Here is a 21,062-nt window from a genome sequence, read left to right on the forward strand (position 1 = left end):
GCACGGCGATGCAGGTTTCAACGTATCACTTCTTGGACACCTCCTAAAGCCACCTATTGGGACCTTTTTTTGGCAGTATGACCGCTACACTATCGCTCCCCACACCCACGTACGCAAACACACAACAACCGGCATTCGCCACTAAGTGGCGGTGATGTCACCACGGCGCTTGTGCCAGGCTATGTGCACATTAAGGCCACGTGAAGAGGTCACGGGACAGACCCAGGTGCCATGGGTCGACTGACTGAGTTGACTGGCCGATGCACCACCTGTGCCTCCGAATGTGCCAACTTGCTGTGTTTTAGCCACCCGGAACTCCGCTCGTTGTTGCGAGCGTCGCTCTTCTGCCCTCCGTTGTTGCTGGAGGGCGACTGCCTCCACCAGTCCAGGAGCGTCATTCACCAGCCTCCTCCACAGAGGACGACCTTGACACCGCTGGTACCGGTCATCGACAAGTCCACTCAGCTCCACATCCTCCTTTTTACACATCACTCCATCTCTTCTCGAGCCCGTGCCATGCCCATTAAGCCCCCTCTATCCGGCCGAACAAAAGCTCTTTAAGGCATGCGATGGCCGAGCATGTGTGCTACGTGACCCAGCCACACACACAAACACCCCGTCGCTCACACATTCGCGCAACCTGCTCGCTCACCAGCTTTGCAGATCCACTCGAGGTAGCCGTTGAGTTCGCGATCCAGCTGTTGTTGCCGGCGAAGCTTCAGAAAGGCTCTCCTGTTCTCCACTCTCTCTCGCTCCTTGGCAAACTCCCTGCACAGACAAACCGCCTGCCGCGTTACTGCCAAATAACCGTTACTGCGGCCGTTCTCAACGATGATAATCACGGCACGACCAACATCATCGTCGGTGCAGTGACTCTCAACATCACCGCCACGCCCCACATGTTTATTGGGTGGCGAAGTCGTAACACTCACGCCTTACAGCAGGAAGGGGCCTGGGACATGGGGCGGCCTAGTCTGTTGTGGAGTTTGTAAGTTCCCCCCACGTTCTGCACGGGATACCTCCGAGCTCTCCACAAGTTTTTAACCCATGGCTTAAAAAAAAGAGAAGACGCAATGTAACCGGTGCTGGCAAAACATTACAATTCTGAACAATTAGCTGCAGTTATTCAGATGGACTCGTCCATCTGTATAACTGCCAAATCGCTCTCCGTGGTGATAACGTAAACAAAAAATCCGCCACTTTTTTCAAATTTTCTTGCTGTGGTTTTCACACCTGATGATGATTGCTTGTGTTGCAGTCGAAACGTCGTGAGAATTTTATTGTTTTTATATTTTTATTATTTTATTGTTTCCCTTCTACGTGACTTTACCGAAAGAACCAAGAATATGAATCCCTGCAGTCACGAAAGCTTTAAATCAAAATTTAATTAGCTGCAGATTACTCAGTTGGGATTACACGGAGCAACAGCGCGCCCCCAACTGCCAATGTCATGTTTCCGATGTATATGGCATAGCAGGTACTGTTGTGCTCAACTCACTGCTTCTGCATGTTTTTTCTCTGGCCACGTTAGCTACGTTGCTTTTCCGTATCACGTTCAGAATTCTGATCGGGCTCCACACCCCTGCTCTCGTCGTCATTTATATTTCAGCATTGTGATCCCGGTCCTCCTTCAACAAGCGTCATTATGCCACACGCTCTGATGTGTGTCTCAGTTGTGTCAATTCATCAACAGAAATCATCACTTGCCTGGTAAAACTTGATGCACGTGACTTACTTGATTCACTTGATTGTGAACCCAACTATTTATCCATCTTGAATGCATTCGTCAATGATTTGCTGGAACGTATGTATGTGTGTTGAACCTCTTTCGCACCGTACTAAATTTCCATTGGTTGCGACAGCATAATAATGAATTCGACTTGTAGCATTTTACTGCACAGTGTCCGCTCGCTCTCGAAGATGGAGAACGATGCAGAGGGGCGAGGAGGAACCAAAGATGCGTAGCGGGAAGGCAGCCCCGCCACGTGGTGACCCTGAGCCATATTCCCCCCGAGCTCTGCAGCCCTCTATATATGAAGGCGTTATCAGCCAATTAACCCTTTTCCATTTCAAGACGTCTGCAAGTTGCAGGGTGGGTTGTCCCGTTCACCGCTGGATCTCGGAACGAGCATGCGGCTCAGTATTAATTTTATTTAGAGAGACATAGCAGCGCCGTTGTTTTTAAAGACATTGTTACTCATCGCAGAGAGATGTAGGGACACGACCGCCGCACTCTATGATAGCTGGCACCAAACTGTGCCACACGCCCTCCTGCATGACCTTGTGGGAGCCTTGGTACCGATAAAGTTATTTTATTTTAGTTTTTCTTCCGATTCCGTTCCCACGACGTACACGTACGTGTACGTACACATACGTCGTGGGCATGGGAAAAGGGTTAAGGAGTGTCTACATGTGAGAGGAAACTGGAGCACCCAGAGAATATCCACGCATGCGAGGGGACGACACTTTATCTAACACAGGTGGAATGGATGGAGATCAGTCTGCACTTGCTGTACCGCTTTCTCGTGGCAAGCCGGGTCATGGCATCTCGACGCCCACAACATTTGCGTGATCCACAAACCCCTGCCTCCACAATCCTGGATTACGGTCGTGCGCCACCACCGCCCGGATAAATATATTCAATCTCGGCTCATGCTGGACTTGAACCCGGGATACCTCTCGCACCCACAGCGAGAATCATAACATCAAGCCCGGTGGTTCTCAACCTTGTTTGGCTACTGTACCCCCCCCTGTTGAACATCATTTAAACCGAATGTACTGCCTTGCCTGACCCAACACGGTTCTGGGAAAATTCATGTATGAATAATGAACATCAATATTTTAAGCAATTGTCCATTTTTGTGAGTATCCCCAACTCGCTAGCAACTGCAGGTGAATAAAAATAAAATCCAACGGCCGTCTGCACGCGTAACGTAATTCGTTTCCGCTCGCTGGCTACCCTTGGTATCCACATTGTTTACGATCAATGAGTTTAGAAAGTTCTTCCAGGTTAACATGTGGATTTGAATTCCATTGCAGTTATTCACCAATGACTCTCATGCATGATAGCACTTCACGTATTAGTATATGACCTCACGTACCCCCGGTTGAGAGCAACTGCTCGAGAGAAACAAACCAACATGGCTGTGCTTATGAACTTAGCAAATAACAAGAGCAAGTATGTCAATTGTTTATGAGGATCATGAAGAAAATAATAATAATATGCAATTTAGAGGCCAACCATCTACATGACCATGTCAGATTTAGAAAAGGTTTATAATTTTGCTTGATTATGGACAAGGCAAATGAATACCAAATATCCTCGAGCTTTGCGGTTACCATGCTACGAAAACTCCGTACTACAACTATGTGTAAATAGATGTAGTCATCCACGCTCTCGCGTAACTACATATGAAGAGGGTTTTTGTTTGTATACGTTTTTTTAATTCCAAAAAAATATCTTTACAGCAATGGAACACGATGCACTGAGATCGCAAAGAGAAAAAGTGGTAAAACGTAGATCGCAAGGTGAGTCGGACAAGGAGGTGTTCTCTTGCCCAAGTTATTTGCAGCAACGTTAGAATATATATTTTTTTTCCCTCCAGAAAATGTAACAGAAAATTCACGGGATGAACGTAAATGGCAGAAATATATTGAGCGTCCAAGAATTGCCGAGAATCCACGGCTGTGAAATTATAACGTGGTATTTTTTTGATGGACGGCTGGAGATAATGCCATGCAATGAATATTGAAGGTGGGAAAAGTCTGTCTCCTTGTTTGGAGGCATGAGAATGAGGTGGCGGATGGAATGTTGGCAGGGGAGGTCATTTATGGAGCAAGGGCTTTTAACAGCTCCCATTGATGTACCGTGGAAATGCTTGACGCTTCCATTTTTAATATAGTCCCAAAAAGCTATTCAATGTATCAACAACAACGATGACAACAGCAGACATGACGATGGTTTAGAATAAAATACATTAATTCCAAATGAAGATTACTATTCAGTGGCAGTACATAACAGATGAACAGACAGAAGCACCCGAGCCATCACTCGCTGTCGCAGGTGCCCGTGCATCGCTCTCGTGTGTGAATACCATTGCGGAGATTGACACGCACCGTATACGCTCGTTACAAACGCCGCACGCGCCGGTACGAGACGCACGCGGAGCGCGAGTGAATGCGGCCGCTTCGTGACACGAGATGGGAACAAACACGGAGCGCATGAGCGCGTGGACGGCTCCCGACGCCAAGAAGAAACGCACGCGTGTGTGTACACGCGGCGGTGAGAACGTATTGAGTTAATATTACAGATAGAAGTATATGCGTAACTCCTTTGGTCAATCCCACTGCTGGATGAGGACCTCCACATGCCGTGCGAGTCGGAGGGGTTATTTGAGCGTGCTTCACCAAACTGGTCGGTGCGGGCCGGTCAAGAATAATTTTGTATAGAAAGACAAAGATCTCCCCGGAATTGCCTTTACAGCCTGTGGGGGGTAAGTGCTGTTCGCGGACACCTATGAAGGGCAGCACGGCTCACGAGGTGGTGGGTGGCCAGCACCACGTAGCAATGTTCTTTACGCACCGCACCAGGTGCTCATTTGAGGCCGAGTCGACCTAGGGGATTCTCGTTCACGACCAACACCGGTTCAGATAATCGTCACCGGTGTTGGTCGTGAACGAGAAAGCCAACCGCCACTCCCCCTCCCAATTGATTTTGTATCCACACACATGTAATTATTTTCACGTGCAAGCAGGTACATGTATGGGGAAAAAAAGACGTTACATTTTTCCCAACAGAAGCCACATCTGTTTATGCATACATTTGCCCGAGCCACTGTACATATAAATCATTCACCCATGGAAAGATTTGAAATCTTCCACACGCACACACGCGCGCGCGCCCGGGCGCCCGTGCATGTGTGGGTGTGCAATGGGACTGCGTAATTGACTGTGCAAGTGCTTTTGAATAACGGCCTGTGTCCATTGTTAACATTTTGGAGATTACTGGGAGCACACGTGTGTGAATGTCCGTAAGAATGTGTGCGGGGAGTAGTAGTTGTGGGGAACAGTAGTGCAAACCCGGCAGCCTGAGTTCAATTTGTGCTCAATGCCAACACCGGTGACGATTATCTGAACCGGTCCTGGACCTCTCCTACGTCCACTCAGCCTCAAATGATGACCTGGTGCTGTGTGTAAATATCGCCACTAGGGGAGACAAAGGCGGCCGGGCCTGGTTGCTGGCCACCCACACCCTCGTGTGCCGTGCCGGCTTTCAAAGGTGCTCGCTAACAGCACTTGCCCCTACAGTCTGTTAAGGCTACACGGGGGATCTTTGTCTTTGTGTGTGCACGTGTGTGTGTGCGAGTATGCGCGAGTGTGCACGAGTGTGCGTGAATGTGTGTGAGTGTGTGCGAGTGTGTGTGAGTGTGTGCACGTGTGTGAGTGTGTGCACGTGTGCGTGTGCGAGTGTGTGCGAGTGTGTGTGTGAGTGTGTGCACGCGAGTGTGCGAGTGTGTGCGAGTGTGTGCGTGAGTGTGTGCGTGAGTGTGTGCGAGTGTGTGCGAGTGTGTGCTCGCGTGTGCTCGCGTGTGTTCGCACGCACCCAGACAGGACTCCCAGGGCGAGGTTGAGCATGAAGAAGGACCCGATGATGATGAGGGGGATGAAGTAGAGCCAGTTCCACGTGTTGCCCAGCGCGTCGTTGGTCTGCGGCGAGATGCGCACACCCCGCAGCATCGTCGTCGCCGTCTCTCACAACGCGAACGCTGACCCACGCAGGCCCACGACCGTCGGCAACCACTCACGCTCACGTCAACTGCCGCGTTGGTACTGCGCAATGTGTACGCGGGCACGGAAGCAAGCCGTCACACTCCCCGAGCTGTAAATAACAGCGCAAACGGTCACCGACAACGTCTGCATTGGCTCTGCTGAAACCTAAAGCGCGAGACGGATTTGGCCGTAAGATTGCCAAACCCAAACCGGTGAGATGCCTTCACCCAGCCGAACCCCTCACACAAGAGCTAAGGTGGCTGAGTGTGAGCACATGCATGTACGGTGTGCACCCAAGTCAACGTGTGAGTTTGTGGCCATCTGCATGAGTCCATGGGTCTCTGTGAGTCGATTGGTCTCTGTGCGAGTCTATGGGACACTATGTGAGTCTCTGGAACTCAGCATGAGTTTTTGGGTCTCTGTGCGAGTCTGTGGGTCTCTGTGCGTGTCCATGGGTCTCTATTTGATAAATGGGTCTTTGTACGAATTTGTGGGTACTGTAATGAGTCAATGGATCTCTGAGTAGAGTGAGCGGTGAGTGCGTGTATGTGTGTGTGCGTGTGTGCGTGTGCGTTGTGTGCGTGCGTGCTGGGGCCGTGTAGGGAACTGAGTGGGTGCGTGCACGTTGTCGCCGCGCCTCCTCACGTTGTAGAGGACGTCCACCCATCCCTCCATGGTGATGCACTGGAACACGGTCAGTCCCGCGAAGAGGATGTTGTCAAACTGCGTGATGCCGTAGTTGGGGCCTTCCCAATAGCCCTTGCACTCGAGGTCCTTGGGGCAGAGGCGAGCCGGAGCCTCCAGGCCACACGGGTCGCTGTCATACTCTGCGACACACGTGGCACGGGGCACGCCAGCACAGGGTACACCAGTACAGGTCACAACAGCATGGGTCACAACAGCACAACATCAACAAGCGCCGTTCACCACAAAGTGACAGTGATTGTGCCAAGCTAGGTGAACCTTGAGGCAGTCACGTGAATTGTCAAAGGCTTGCTGAGTAGGAAGGCATGGAACAGACCCAGGTACCATGGGTGGACTGAATGACATGACTGGCAGATGCACCAAATTGCTGCGATTTAGCTGCCCGGTGCTCCGCTCGTTGTTGTGAGCGTCGCTCCTCTGCCCTGCGCTGTTGTTTGAGGGTGATTGCCTCCAACTGCCCAGTAGCGTCCTTCACGATCCTCCTCAACAGAGGCCGATATCGACACCGCTGGTACCAGTCATCGGAAAGTCCACTCAGCTCCACATCCTGCTGTACCACATCAGTCCATCTCTTCTCCAGCCCGTGTTGTGCCCGTTTAGCCCCCCCTCTGGCCAGCCAAATAGAAGTCGCTTGGGCACGCGGTGGCTGGGCATGCGGGCTACATGACCGAGTGCAGGTCGCGCCAGCGCAGGGTCGCGCCAGTACGGGTGACAACAGCACAGGTGACACCGCCAATCGGCTGTGAATGTTGCGGTGCCCACTCATCACGGCGATACGTCGTGGTGTGCACCAAAGCGGAATAGAGCTAAAACTATAAATTATAATTTCATATTTAAAGCTTTCATGACTGCAGGGATTCATATCCTTGGTTCTTTCGGTAAAGTCACCACGTAGAAGGGAAACAATAAAAATTAAACAATAAGATTCTCACGACGCTTGTGTTGCAATCGAAACGTCGTGAGAATTTTATTGTTTTATTTTTATTATTTTATTATTTCCCTTCTACGTGACTTTACCCAAAGAACCAAGCATATAAAAAGTATAAACTAAACTACAGTAAAATCTTGGATTGCGAGCATAATTGGTTCCGGAAACGTGTTTGTAATCCAAAGCACTCGTATATCAAAGCACTCGTATATCAGTTGTGATCACGTGACGCTGGGCAGTACAAAGCGTACACGTACACTACTCGTATTGCAAGACCTCACTTGTTAAATCAAATTAAAATGTATTCAAAGTTTTTGCTCGTCTTGCAAAACACTCGCAGACCAAGTTACTCGCAATCCAAGGTTTTACTGTAAAACTAAAAATTATAAACTAAACTATCTCAAATTTTACCAGGTAAGGCCCACTGATCTGCAATGTAGCGATTTTTCAGAAGCGACCTGGCCACAAATGATAGTTCAACGAAGTGGCTTATCATGTGGAAATTTATAGCAGCCAAATACTCTAAAATGCGTGATGTTGATTCTAAATGTGGAGGGAAAAATCGAAGGACCTGCAGGAAAATCCACGCGACCAGGGCAAGAAATACAGAACAATGAAGCAGGCGTCAAGGTCGGGATCGAACCCACGCCTTCCTGTATACCAGGCGCAGTAGTTAACATCTGGCAACCTTGGCAGGGCGGGGCACAGTGGTACCTGTGTTGTTGAGCATGCAGGTGGTGTGGAACTTCCCCACGTAGAACTCCAGCCCGATGATGGCAAACATGAGGATGGCAAAGAACAGGAGCATCCCGATCTGCAGCAATGGGATCATTGCCTTCATAATAGACTTCAGCACCACCTGCAGGCCTGCACAAGTACACAAAGACAAAGATCCCCCGTACGACGTTAACAGACTGTTCGGCCAAGTGCTGTTGGCGAGTAGCACCTTTAAAGGCTGGCACGGCACACGAGGGGTGGGTGGCCAGCATCACGCCCTCCCACCTTTGTGCTCCTCGTGCTGACGTTTACGCATTGCACCACGTTTGAGTCGATTTCAATCGATTGCACCAGAGTCGACCTAGGGGAGGCCCAGGACTGGTTCAGATAATCGTCACCGATGTTCGGCGTGAACGGTAATCGAACACGGGTCGCCGAGTTTGCAGCGCAGCGCAATAACCGCTACGCCACACACGGCCGGCCGCCTTTGCTTATCGAAAGCTGATGTTTGCACACCGCACCAGCTACTCATTCAAGGCTAAGTGGACCCAGGAGAGGCACAGAACAAGTTCTGATGTCACTTGCCACTGATGTTAATAACTCACGTGACACGTTCATGATGCAGTGCGCGAAACACAGTCCCGGTGCTCCCCCCCCCCCCTCCGCACACCTTACCACGATTATCTGCATCGCAAGCATCTAAACCTCACCCAACACACACACAGATTTGCCGCACTGCATGCACAAGAGCTCTCAGCCTTATGCAGACTAAACAGCTCCATGGAACGCCACGCGCGTGTCCATTTTGTCGTTTTGGAGCACCGAAAAAATATGTGGCTCCCAGAGGAAATGTGGCAGCAATGAGAATTTGTGACTGTAGAGACAATGGGAGGGAGTGAGGAGGGGAGGGAGACGACGAGGGGAGGGAGAGACAAGAGAGAGAGAGATATGACGGGAGAGAGACAGTGGCAGGGAGACCATGGAAAGGAGAGAGGATGGGAGGGAGGTGATGGGAGGAAGGCGTCAGGAAGGTATTCGACAGCGGGACAGTGCGAGGGAAGAAGCAGAGAGAGAGAGAAGTGTTGTGACCTGGGGTGAGTTGTTCTCTTCAAACTGAAATCAGCGCCATTCATAGGCACGGCCGACGTCGAGGACGCAGTAACGATTACTCCTTGAGCGACAACGGCGTGTGTGAACTCGCGCCACGAGACGATCATTTTGCTGTCCCTACTGTGACCGCACAAACCATTTCCCTGATGCTCGGTCGCTGAACTCCTGACGTCTCCAGGCAACCGTGGTGCTTTTACGACCAATATTGCCATCCATCGGTTGGTTTCCTTAATAGGGTTAGATCGCCGTGTTGCGAAAAACGTCTAATTCTGTTCGCCGTAACCCTCCAGCACCCGACAGGGCCGATCAGATCAAGTTTTCACATCGTGCGCAGGCAAAATAAGCCACGCAATTTGGTTTATCAGTAAAACCGTAAAACTGAAAAGCAAGAATATTTAACAAAAGCTCAGCTCTCTCCGTGGCATATTTGCCCATGTGACAACTTTGCTTCATTGGCTCTGTCGGGCATTGGAGGCTCATAGTTACTTCAACAATGACATTAAACCTACACGACCCCGATGTCTCTTTCCGCTCTCAGACGCCACTCGCCCAAACCGTGAGCGCACCTCTGAGCGCCTCCAAATGACTCTCATTTGGAGACCCGTCAACAGAAATTCTGGGCTCCAATGCAGCAGCAGCAGCAGGAACAACAATGATAAAAATTATTATTAATTTTTACATCAGCGCCTTTCATCGATAGATCATAAGGCGCTGTACGGGTGGACATTTTAACACCCCATATAGAACAAGATCAATCAGGGCAAACCAAGATTAAAATATATCCGCAATGGTGGCTGGGAGCCATCCATCCCGCGCCTCCCGCCCCCCCCCGTCATGTGTAAAATAAAATATCCGGCAATATCCGAGGGCCTCGCTGTGGAGCGACGTACGGTTGTAGCCCTTCCATGCCCTCTCGTCGGGCGTCATCATTTTTTCATTTTCCACCTCCACATTTTATAAGGGTCGCGCTCATTACACACACAGCGCTTTGCCACAAATGAAAACCACAACACCTCGCTGATCTCGACAAGGAGCATAAACCATCATCACGCAAACTCCGCTCATCCTCGCAGCAGCAGCAGTGGCGGCGGCTGCTTTTGGCTGGCTGTCGAACAAAGACGGTCCACCGCATCGCGCGTCGCTTTCGGATGTGCTTCTGCGGCCGTCTGGAACGTGCTTCCTTACCCGTATTAGGAAGCCATTGGAGCTATGCACTTTCAAATCTAGATTTAAAACTCATTTCTTTAAAACTAATTTTTGTGTTTAGTTTGTTGTCCTTCCTCCACACCTACGATTCGCACGGCTGCCTACGTACGGTGCGAAACAAGTTCAACATACACACGTACAGATGACTCAATTGGGATCCTGCTCAGCAACATTTCTCCACTCCTGCGACAACTTGGCAGGACCCGCCTGAAAAGAAGTCACGAGTCTCTATGAGGCTTTGCTGAGTAAAGGAGCATCAATAAAAGTCCATTATTTTGGGTGCCGATTAGGCAACAGGAAAAAATGGCTGAATAAAACAAATTCATGTTGCATTCTGAGATGATTACATCGTGTACCAGATTGAGCAGAGAAACATGCAATAGCAACAGAATGTCCGAGCACTTATCATCATCATCACATTCTCCTGTCTACAAAGAATACAGGTAGTCCCCGACTTACGATGGTCCGACTTACGATATTTCGATCTTACGATGGCGATAGCGATACGACAAAATTGATCAATATTTCTTATTTCGCGCGGCAGGCAAACGCAGCAGCGTTACGAGGTACAATACTGTAACTTTATCATCGCCATCCTCCTCTTCCGACAACTAAGTTAATGTAGCCATCAACAACCTAACATCGTTCAAGTATGCAAACGACGGACAGACTCTTGGTGAGTACAGTACAATATGATACGTTATAATACGTTCAATGCATGTATGATACGTAGCTTTAGCGATTTCATTTTAGGGTTACCACGATACGATACATACGTTCAATGCATGTTAAAAGTTTTTTTTTTTATAGCAGATAGGATTGTTTCCTGAAAAAAATTTCTATGAAATTGCAGTTTATATAGGTAGGCTAAGAATTTACCTTGTTTTTTTACTTTAAATTTTACTGTGCAATACAGTATTGTAATTAATAAATACATACAGTATATAGTTTATACAGTACGGTACTGTAAATTGCTCTGTTTTGCTAAATTATCACCATTCTTTAAGACTCCTGGGTAGGCTTAGGCCATCTTCGACTTACGATATTTTCGACTTATGATGGGGTCGACGTAACGCATCTCCATCGTAAGTCGGGGACTACCTGTAGACACACGTTGCACCGTGCTGAGTATTCCACTCTTTGTTGGGGGGTGGCACGGCCCAGCGATAACACGTTCACTGCTTGTCGCAGAGCTCCGTGGTAGGAATCCAGCGGCCGCGTTGGTTATTGCTGGGTGTGTGCTCGCCGTAGCGTACACACCGTCTGCTCACTGGCAGAGCCAGTATGGGGGTGGCACGTGCCCCCCCCTCAATGATCCGATCGAAATCCCTCATTTCGATCGGATCATTGGGGTTTATTAATAATAATAAATCGGCATTTTGCGACCCCCCCACTGCAACTGTGTAGCATATTATTACGTGCCAGGGACTCTACGAGATGAGAGGACAATAGTCTGAGTCCATAATTGGCAATAAGTAACGGCAAAGCGGTTATAAGTGACTCATAATTGTGAGCAGTTGCGTATACCGTACACGACTTCCCTGAAGGCATTCACCTTCAGCGAGCGCGATGCCGATCACACAACGCGGTTCGAATTCGACCCTCGATCGATGGCTGCGCCATCGCCACACGTGCGTTGAATAAAAAGCAAGGGACAAGTCCTTACTTACTAACAACTCCTCTATCATTTTTCATTGCTGGAGGAGTTGCCTCACTACCTGAAAATCCTGGCGCCACCATTGCGTCTGCTTGACAGTGGACGTTAAACGTCCCAGAAGGTTATTCAAAAATTAGGCTCGTTGCGTGCCGGCACCACCGCCAAAGTTTGCCAAATGTGAACTTTTCCTGCAAACGACACACGGCAACACCACTCTCTACTGGCAGACGACTCCTCTGTCCACCTGTGACACGTAACGCCTTCGAGCTGGCCCTGCGCTATGTGCGTGGAGCGAATACTGAAGGCGTACACGCGAACTCCAAAGGGCTCAAAATACCGTGAGACGGCGACTGAAAGACCTCGGGACACCCAAGGGCATCTCCAGCATCATTTAAAGAACAGCACAGTGGAAAACTCTAACTCCCCTGCAAGAGTATACAAAACAAATAAGTAAGAAAATATACATTTTCTAATTGTAATTAAACATACTGCCGCTTTCTTAAGAAGCGACCATTTGTCGCTCTCAAGAGTAAAGTCGCTCTCCAGAGTAAAGCCGTGGTGCGCAGAAACGTTTAACGTCACGCAGGAAAGGGCGAGAGGACTTTTGGAGAAAAAGGGAAATGGAGGGTTAAGGGCCGAGGTTGTGGAGCAGCAAAAGGCTAATTTCCACCACTTGGTGAACAGCAAATGTAATAATAATTACCGTGTATCATTGTATGTACGTATGTTGAGCTTATTTCGCACCGTACGTAGTCAACTGTGGCCAAAAGTCTCCCGCTTTGTGCTCGTAGAAAGTCCTCTGGGCGAAGACCGAACTTCTGGCGCGGACCCTGACAGAAGAAGAGATGAACCACCGGCAGCTGCTGCTGCTGCTACCAGTGACACCGCGCTGCCACCGAGGGCCTGGATGTGTGATGTGCGGCCAAACGGCGAAACCAAACGAGACCAATCCATCGCACGGCCGTGAGACACTCGACACTGTGGTCAGCCGTGAGTCTCGCTGGTCATCCTTGAGATTTGATGTGTATCTAAAATGCATTACGTTAATGTTATTTTCATCAACGTAATGCAGTCCAAACGTGCCTCCTTTGGTAACCTTCCCCGCGAGTTTGCAACGTGAAAACCACGGAGCCCGAAACCACCGTCTTGAGTGATCGCGCCCCGTAAAATGACAATGAGATCGTTCACTTCCTCGGGCCCACGGTTGACCACATCCCCTCGGGCAGACACGGTCATTAGCTGCAGGACCGAGAGACGGCTGTGGGAAAACTGTACGATCGTGAATGCGTGTTCGCTAGTCTCGGCATCGCTTGCTAAAAATGAAACAAACATTCAGTTCCGTCAGCAAAATATTCCAGCAGCATTCATTTATGAAATGTATTCCCCAAACCAAACCTCCCTCTCCCTGGAAAGGTCCTGTTAAGGAAAATCTCCTTCTATCTCTCCAAACTCCATTCACTCCGTGTCTTCACAACCCCCGACTGCCACCTCATTTTCACCAAGAGCCCTGTAATGAACCAGCCTCCTACATGTGGTAAAATGACTGCCTTCTCTGCTTGTGTCACCATAGACCAGTGTATCCTCCATAATACACGTTGTTTGGGTTAGATCGCATAAATATCAATGTGTCGTTAAACCGCCACCACCCGACACAGCCAACTAGTAAGGTTAGTCACGTAAACAGAACGTGCCAATTCGTTACTAGTAAAGCACACCAGTGTCTTGGAGAGCAAATCCACAACATTTACAGTCTATCCTCCTATAACCACCATGTGGGTATCTCCAGCACACTTCCTTCCTGGATCTGCTCTTACATCTTAAGCCTCCTCAATTCCATACGATCCAAATTATGACTGCCTTGACTCCTCAGTGTGCCTTACCTGGTAAAATAAAATAAAGTTTCTCGTAGTTTTACAGTTTAACCTTTTACTCAGTTGACGTCGCTCTTTCTTCACTGCTGCCCTCATTCTGGAACTCCCTTCCCTCAGCCGCCCGTGCCCCTGTTCAAGTTCAAGATCTAAGACTTTAATTTCCTCCCCCGCCTTTGACAGTCGTTGATTCACTACAAAATAAACTTCTCCATTCCCCCGGATGTGGATAGTTTTGAAATGTAATAACGCTATACAATACAGTAAAAACCCTTGGATTGCGAGTAACTTGGTCTGCGAGTGTTTTGCAAGACGAGCATAAATGTTAAATAAACATCAATTTGATAAACGAGCGAGGGTCTTGCAATACGAGCAGCGAACGTGTACAACTCTTTGTCTCGCCGAGCGTCACGTGATCACAACTGATACACGACGAGTGATTTGATACACGAGTGCTTTGGATTACAAATACATTTCCGGAACGAATTATGCTCGCAATCCAAGGTTTTACTGTACATTTAAATTAAGTGCTATATTAATACAAACCTTACCGCATCGCAAACTAACTTTCAGGGTCTAATCTGCAGTAGAGATCGTGTTTTAATATCCAACGTTGCTGCTGCTGCCCGCAGGTGTGTGGGGGGCGGTTCCTCTCCGCAAACATCGCGCGGTGCGGTGAAGGGCGCTAGAAACAACGCCGATGGTGCATTGAGGGCCAGAGTGAAGCCGTCAACGTAAACTCAGGCTCGCATCATCCAAGAGGCCACAGTAGGCACTGTGACTGTGGCCTAGGAAAACTTAAAAGGGCCTACAAGAAGGTGACCACGTTTTTCGTTTGTATGATAAAACATTTAACCGCGATATCTTCTCGAATGAATATATTTATAGAGCACAAGGATCGGCACGGTGTTTCAAATTAAATCTGCTTTATCTGCAGCACACAGCGGGCTCCCATCGAAAGAAGGCACAGACTAAATAATTGACGTATCAGTAACGGCATCTGTCCAGCTGCTGGACGAAGTACCGCGTGAAACAAGCGGAGCGGCAGTGTCAGTAGAAGCAACATGGGACAACAGCGGTAGCAAATGTAGGAAGTTATCACTGAAGGTCTACGAAACAGAAGTGCCTACAAGAACCTTTATCGTGCCCTGCGTAAACCCAGGGATCTGGCTCACTGCGTGGAAATAAAATATCACCAAGTCCCAACCAAAACGGGGAGAAGCCTTGCAGCCTCGGCGTGTAAACGTTAGCCAGGAGATGAAACGAAACATTTTAATGGACTATGTTTACGAAGGAGTTGAGAGGATGACTGAGGTTTCACTGGATATAAATAATGTCCAAGCCACCTCTGTGACCTCTCAGATAGAAATCTTTAGCGCTGGCTTGTTTACACATGCGGTGAATATCCAGCGCCGTGATAGTAGAATTATCATGTGGAATTCCCTACCCGTTGACAATTCGTTCAACAATGTGCATAATTTAAGTTGCATCTAAAAAAAACACATTTTCTTAATTCGATTTTTGTTCTATGTAGCGCTCCTTCTCTCTTGGCTTAACCTTAATCTTACAAGGTGCCTGGAGACATTAGTAGAAGACGCCTTAGAAACAAATGTACATTATTATTACCACGTATACTGTATGTACACATACAAAACAAAGAACCCCCACTGTGTAGCCTTAACAGGCTGTAGGGGCAAGTGCTGTTAGCGAGCAGCACCTATGAAGGCCGGTAACGGTACACGAGGGGGTGGGTGGCCAGCACCACGCCCGGCCGCCTTTGTCTCCCCAGTGGCGATGTTTATCACACACTGCACCAGGTACTAATTTGAGGCTGAGTCAACCTACATATACAAAATACGTACAGTACTGCAATGGTATAATGTGGTCACACAATCGTGTAGTATTTGTTCAGGCGGCATAGGCTTCGGCCTTATACTGGATGGAATGGGGGTCACATTCTAGAAAATCATTCTACAGGATCCTATGAAATCAAAGGGTTCCTTTAATATTTGATTTTTAGTTTAGGTCAGATTGCATAAGTTGTACATATTGTAATTGTTTCAAAGGAATATGCATACATACTTTGTATAGATGTTAAGCGGTATACAGGGTGGGCCCACTGAACGATGTAGATTGTTTTCATAAGCGACCTGGCCACAAATGATAGCTCAACTAAGTGGCTTATCATGGGGACATTTATAGCAGCCAAATACTCTAAATGCGTGATGTCAATTCTAAATGTGGAGGGAAAAAACGGAAGACCCGGAGAAAAATTCAATGCGACCACGGGGAGAGAGAGAGAGACATGCAAACTCAAAATATACAGCAGGCGTCAAGAGTTAGGATCGAACCCACGATTACAGGTGTAATCGTTGAACACTCATCAACTGTTTCATCTCCATTCATTCACGGAGGTCTCAGTCAAGGTTTGTAAACGGTGGATTCGTGGCAAAAGAGTAGAAAAAAATGTGAAAATTATAATAGATCAAATGATAACGTAAAGAATAAACAATTGCAATGTTTTAACGCCAGTGTTCAAATAAAGGGAAAAAAACACGTGTGCTGACTTTTGGGCAACTGTGTGTATAGTCCAGAAGAGGTTTTTCTTTTGGGTTAAATCGCGTAAATATAAATGCGTCATTAAACCCGCCACCACCCGACGGAGCCAATAAGAAAGGTTTGTCACGTAAACAAAACGTGCCATTTAGTGACTAGTTCAGCAAACAGGCTGTGTTGGAGAGTATACCCACGACAACATTTACAATTCGAGTACCGTGACATTTCACCTATAATTATAACAACCAGCCTCATCAGGCGACAGCCAGATTTGTGTATATAGTGGTAGAGAATAATGCAACATAGCCATTCCATTGTACTATCTCCAGTTTGGTACAAAGTGCAATCATCTCTGGATGAAACATGTGTTTTCTATCTGCTGTGTTTTCTACCTTCTCAGCAAGAGACAACAGGATAGTCACCGTACACTATTAATATGCGCTGTGTCTCTGGGGTTACATGTTCTCGTTCATAGTGCCCTATCTGAATACGCTGTTAATATTGCTTGCAGTTTTCAAATTTCCTGCTCCGCACTTCTGGAAGCCAGACCCAGATTGCGTAACACCTTGGTCAGACTCAGCACGTGCGAAGCCCAGAATTGGGCTCCACAGTGCAGCGGAAGATTTCACAGCCAGAGGCCAGAAACACTGTGCACTTGGCCACAGTTAATGTCTGAGGACATGCAAGTTTACCGTGTGCATGGACAGACTAAAAAAATACAGAATACTTAGGGAAAAAAACGAGCATCTGTAGACAACGGAGAGGTGAAAGAAGAATGTGGGCTCCGAATTGTCCAGAGTGGCATCGTGGGGTGGTCACGTGGAATGCTGTAGGGTGGCACTGTGAGGCGTGATGGTGAGGAGTGATGTAAGGTGGTGGAGAAATATAAAGTGGTGTAGTATGGTGGTGTGGTATAAGGTGGTGTAGTGAGGTGATGAGGTGGAGTGGTTAAATGTCGAATAGTGTGGTGGTGTGGTGTAATGTGTAGTATGGTGGGGTGGTGTAGTGTGTTATAGTGTGGTGGTGTGGTGCTGTGTGGTGGTTTGGTGTAAAGTTGAGGAGTGTGGTGGTATAAAGTGGTGTAGTGAGGTGGTGAGTTAGGGTGGTGTAAAGTAGTGTGGTGGGGTGGTGTAATGTGGTATAGTGTGGTGGTGTGGTCTAAGGTGGTGTAGTGAGTTGGTGAGGTGGGGTGGTGTAAAGTAGTTTGGTGGGGTGGTGTAAGGTGGTGTCAGGTGGTGCAGTGTGGTGGTGTGGTATATGGTGGTGTCGTGTAAGGTGGTGTAGTGTGGTGGTGTAAGGTGGTGCAGTGTGGTCGTGTAAGGTGGTGTGGAGAGACTTAGTGTAGCATTTTCGTGTGACGGGTACTCACTGGGAATTCCTGATACAAGTTTCAATGGTCTCAGTACACGCACTGCGCGCAGAGTTCGCAGGTCAAAGTCTGTGCCCATCATCGCCAACATACTGCACACACACACACACAAAGACAAAGATCTCCTGTAAAAACTTTAAGACTTTTGGGGCAAGTGCTGTTCGCGACCACTAATTCTGGCTGGCACGGTGTTTACACACCGCACCGGGTATTCGTTTGAGGCTGAGTCGACCTAAGAGAGGACTTAGGAACAGTTCTGATATTCGTCACCAATGTTGCCTGTGAACGGGAACCGAACTCAGGCCAACCAGGTTCATAGTGCAGGGCACTAACCACTCTGACACTGCTCCACACGTACATACGCGCACACAGCCACATGGGGAGACACATGGTTTCTGGTGTGAAATCCGGTGAAGGGAGAGTTACTTTGGGAAAGCAAACGGTCTCTCATATTTGATTATTCAATATGTTTTAAGTAACACAACATTACGCTACATATGTATTTCAAAAGTAACATAATATAGTTGCTTGATTCTGCTTATGCTACTTAATTGAAATGAACATGCACAGAAGGATGATTAATTCTCAGGAGTAACATCACTGTTTGAAGTGCAGAAGTGCAATTATGAGACATATTCGCCCTGCAGCAGCCCATCTCTACAGAAACATTGTAGAAACATCGTAGTGTAGGAAACATTGTAGTATAGTGAACATTGTAGCGTAGGAAACATCATAGAGTATAGTAGGAAACATTGTACTGTAGGAAACGTCACGGTGTATTTAGCGGTGATGCAGCCTAGCGGTAACGCATTCGCCGATCGTTGCAGAGATTCTTGGTTGGAATCCAGCAGCCACCCTGGTTATTACTGCAGTGTGTGTAGACCATGATACTGCGACGCGCAGACTGCTTCACAGTGGACGGAGAAAGATCCCCTGACGTGGTTCGCAGGAGGAGGCTGTTGTGTGCCAGCGTCCAAATTCGTAAATAACTCGGCAAATGATTCAATGTGGACACACACAGCAGCCATCATTGCCCCCTACTGACAGACAAACCGTAATAATTGGCTGCATCGGGTGGTGGCGGGTTTAACGACGCATTGATATTTACGCGATCGAACCCACACAACTTATATTATGGCCAAAATTGATTGCGAAGGCCTTCTACGTGTTAAACTATCTCTCGAGTTCTCAAAAAATAAAATAACATTGAAAATTGCACCATGGTGGCAGAGTGGTTCATATTTGTGCTTCACAGCACGAAGTAACCCCGGGTTCAATCCCCGACTCGGGTGCCTTTTCGTTTGGAGTTTGTATGCCCCTCCCCCTGTTCTGCATGGGTTTCCTCCAGGGTCCTCCGGTTCACCACCCCCCCCCCCCCCACAGCTAAACAAACACCCAATGTGGTATCGGCCAAAACATCCCAGTGTTGAGAAAATACCAGCAAAATCACTCAAGTGGGATCACACATGCAGCAGCAGCGTCAACCCCCTAGTGCGACAACTTGGCAGGACCCCTTCCTGAGAGAAGAGACCAGCAAGACTTCCCTGGGTACTGGGTAAACACGCGTAGTAATAATAATAAGAAGAATTGAACCGCCAACTTGTTTACATTACAGTATAAAGACAGATCCCCCGTGTAGCCTTAACAGACAAGTGCTCTTAGTGAGCACCTATGAAGGCCGGTACGGCACACTAGGAGATGGCTAGCCAGCGCCATGCCTGGCCGCCTTTGTCTCCCCAGTGGTGATGTTTATACACCGCACCAGGTACTCATTTGAGGCTGAGGCGACCTAGGGGAGGCCCACAACCGGCTCAGATAATCGTCACTGGTGTTGGTGGCCATGAGCAGGAATCGAACTTGGGCCGCCAGGTTCACAGCGCGGCGAGCTAACCATAGTACGACCACTGAGCCACAAACGCCGACCGCAAAGTTACCGTGAAACAAACAGCGCTGTATCCACCACGCATGCTCACGCTGACACACCAAGACAATCTACACAGCATTACTCATGTGCACCCGCCCGTGTCATTGCACAGAGCCCTGGGGCTGGAATGGGGCATTGCAGGGCGGTAGAGTGTCCACGTCACACTGCTTCGCCCTTCAGCGGTTTTTGCCCTGGCAAGGGTTTTGGGGCCACCACCTTCTCCACAGACATATTTCTCAGTCAGCTCAAGTCTATTAAAACTGCAGTTTACTGTCGTGAAGTGCAACACAATACCGGTACCGGACTTCCTGCCACCTGAACTAAGATGGCAATTACTGGACTGTCAGGGTTAAAAACCTGGGGTTGGTGACGACCCGACCAGTGTTTACGAGGTTGGGTACCGATTCCAAGGCCAAGAATGTGCTCAAGTGAGTTGAACATCACCGTACACTGCAAAGCACAGCATGGTGGTTCATATAATATACGTGTGTGACCAGCTCTAAGACACCGGTGGGAATTCATCATTCCTATGACAAGGTCCAATCTCGCCACAGGACTGCATGAGACGCATGTTTATTGCTGAATCACTGAAAGAAACTCCCTCGCCTGGTTTACAAGAGGTCGTGGGTTCGATCCCGACCCTGACGCCTGCTGTGTATATTTGGAGTTTGTGTCTCTCTCTCTCTTCCCGTGGTCACGTGGACTTTTTCTCCGGATCCTCCGGTTTTGCCCTCCACATTTGGAATCAACATCAGGCGTTTAAGATTATTCGGCTGCGACGCATTTCCACTTGACATTTGTGGCCAGGTCGCTTCTGAAAAAGAGCTATAGAGCTCAGTGGGGCCTTACCAAGTAAAATAAAATAAATATTAGTTTTGTTTAAACGATTGCCTGTCATTAAATGACCATCCTTTGTGTCAACAGCTGTCAACACTGACATTGCAATTGAGGTGGATTGCTAGCTTTATAGACATTACAATCAGGAGGTTATCATGCATAGCGTTATAATACGTTACCAACAAAGGTTTAAAATTGCAGTTTGAATACTGGCCATTTAAAACCAGACTGACCACAAACTGCAATTTTGGTCTTTAAAACTTTATTTGTATGTGCTTACATATTAGTAAAAGCAAAACCCTAATATTTGTCTCTCCACATAAAAAATAATTGTAAAAAATTAAACCTACGATGTTTTCCGCGTGGCCTTCTGGGAGTGTATTTTTTCAACATCACTGGTTCAACACACAGAAAAC

General features: G+C 48.1%; 1 protein-coding gene across 3 annotated transcripts in view; it reads right to left on the reverse strand.

Moving 5' to 3' along the window:
• Window positions 1-21,062, reverse strand: part of LOC116938948 (voltage-dependent N-type calcium channel subunit alpha-1B-like) — a 217,121-nt gene that overhangs the window by 130,412 nt on the left and 65,647 nt on the right. For all 3 annotated transcript variants that reach the window (XM_076061005.1, XM_076061006.1, XM_076061007.1), the window contains exons 6-10: window positions 17,886-17,977; window positions 8,117-8,269; window positions 6,415-6,596; window positions 5,603-5,706; window positions 653-768 (exon numbers count right to left, since the gene is read on the reverse strand). In XM_076061005.1, coding sequence (XP_075917120.1) covers window positions 653-768; window positions 5,603-5,706; window positions 6,415-6,596; window positions 8,117-8,269; window positions 17,886-17,977 — 647 coding nt within the window. The remainder of the gene's footprint in view (window positions 1-652; window positions 769-5,602; window positions 5,707-6,414; window positions 6,597-8,116; window positions 8,270-17,885; window positions 17,978-21,062) is intronic.

Source organism: Petromyzon marinus, chromosome 5 (genome assembly GCF_048934315.1).
Source record: "Petromyzon marinus isolate PM22_M1 ecotype Great Lakes invasive population chromosome 5, UKy_Petmar_22M1.pri1.0, whole genome shotgun sequence".
In the NCBI taxonomy this organism is placed as follows: Eukaryota; Metazoa; Chordata; class Hyperoartia; order Petromyzontiformes; family Petromyzontidae; genus Petromyzon; species Petromyzon marinus.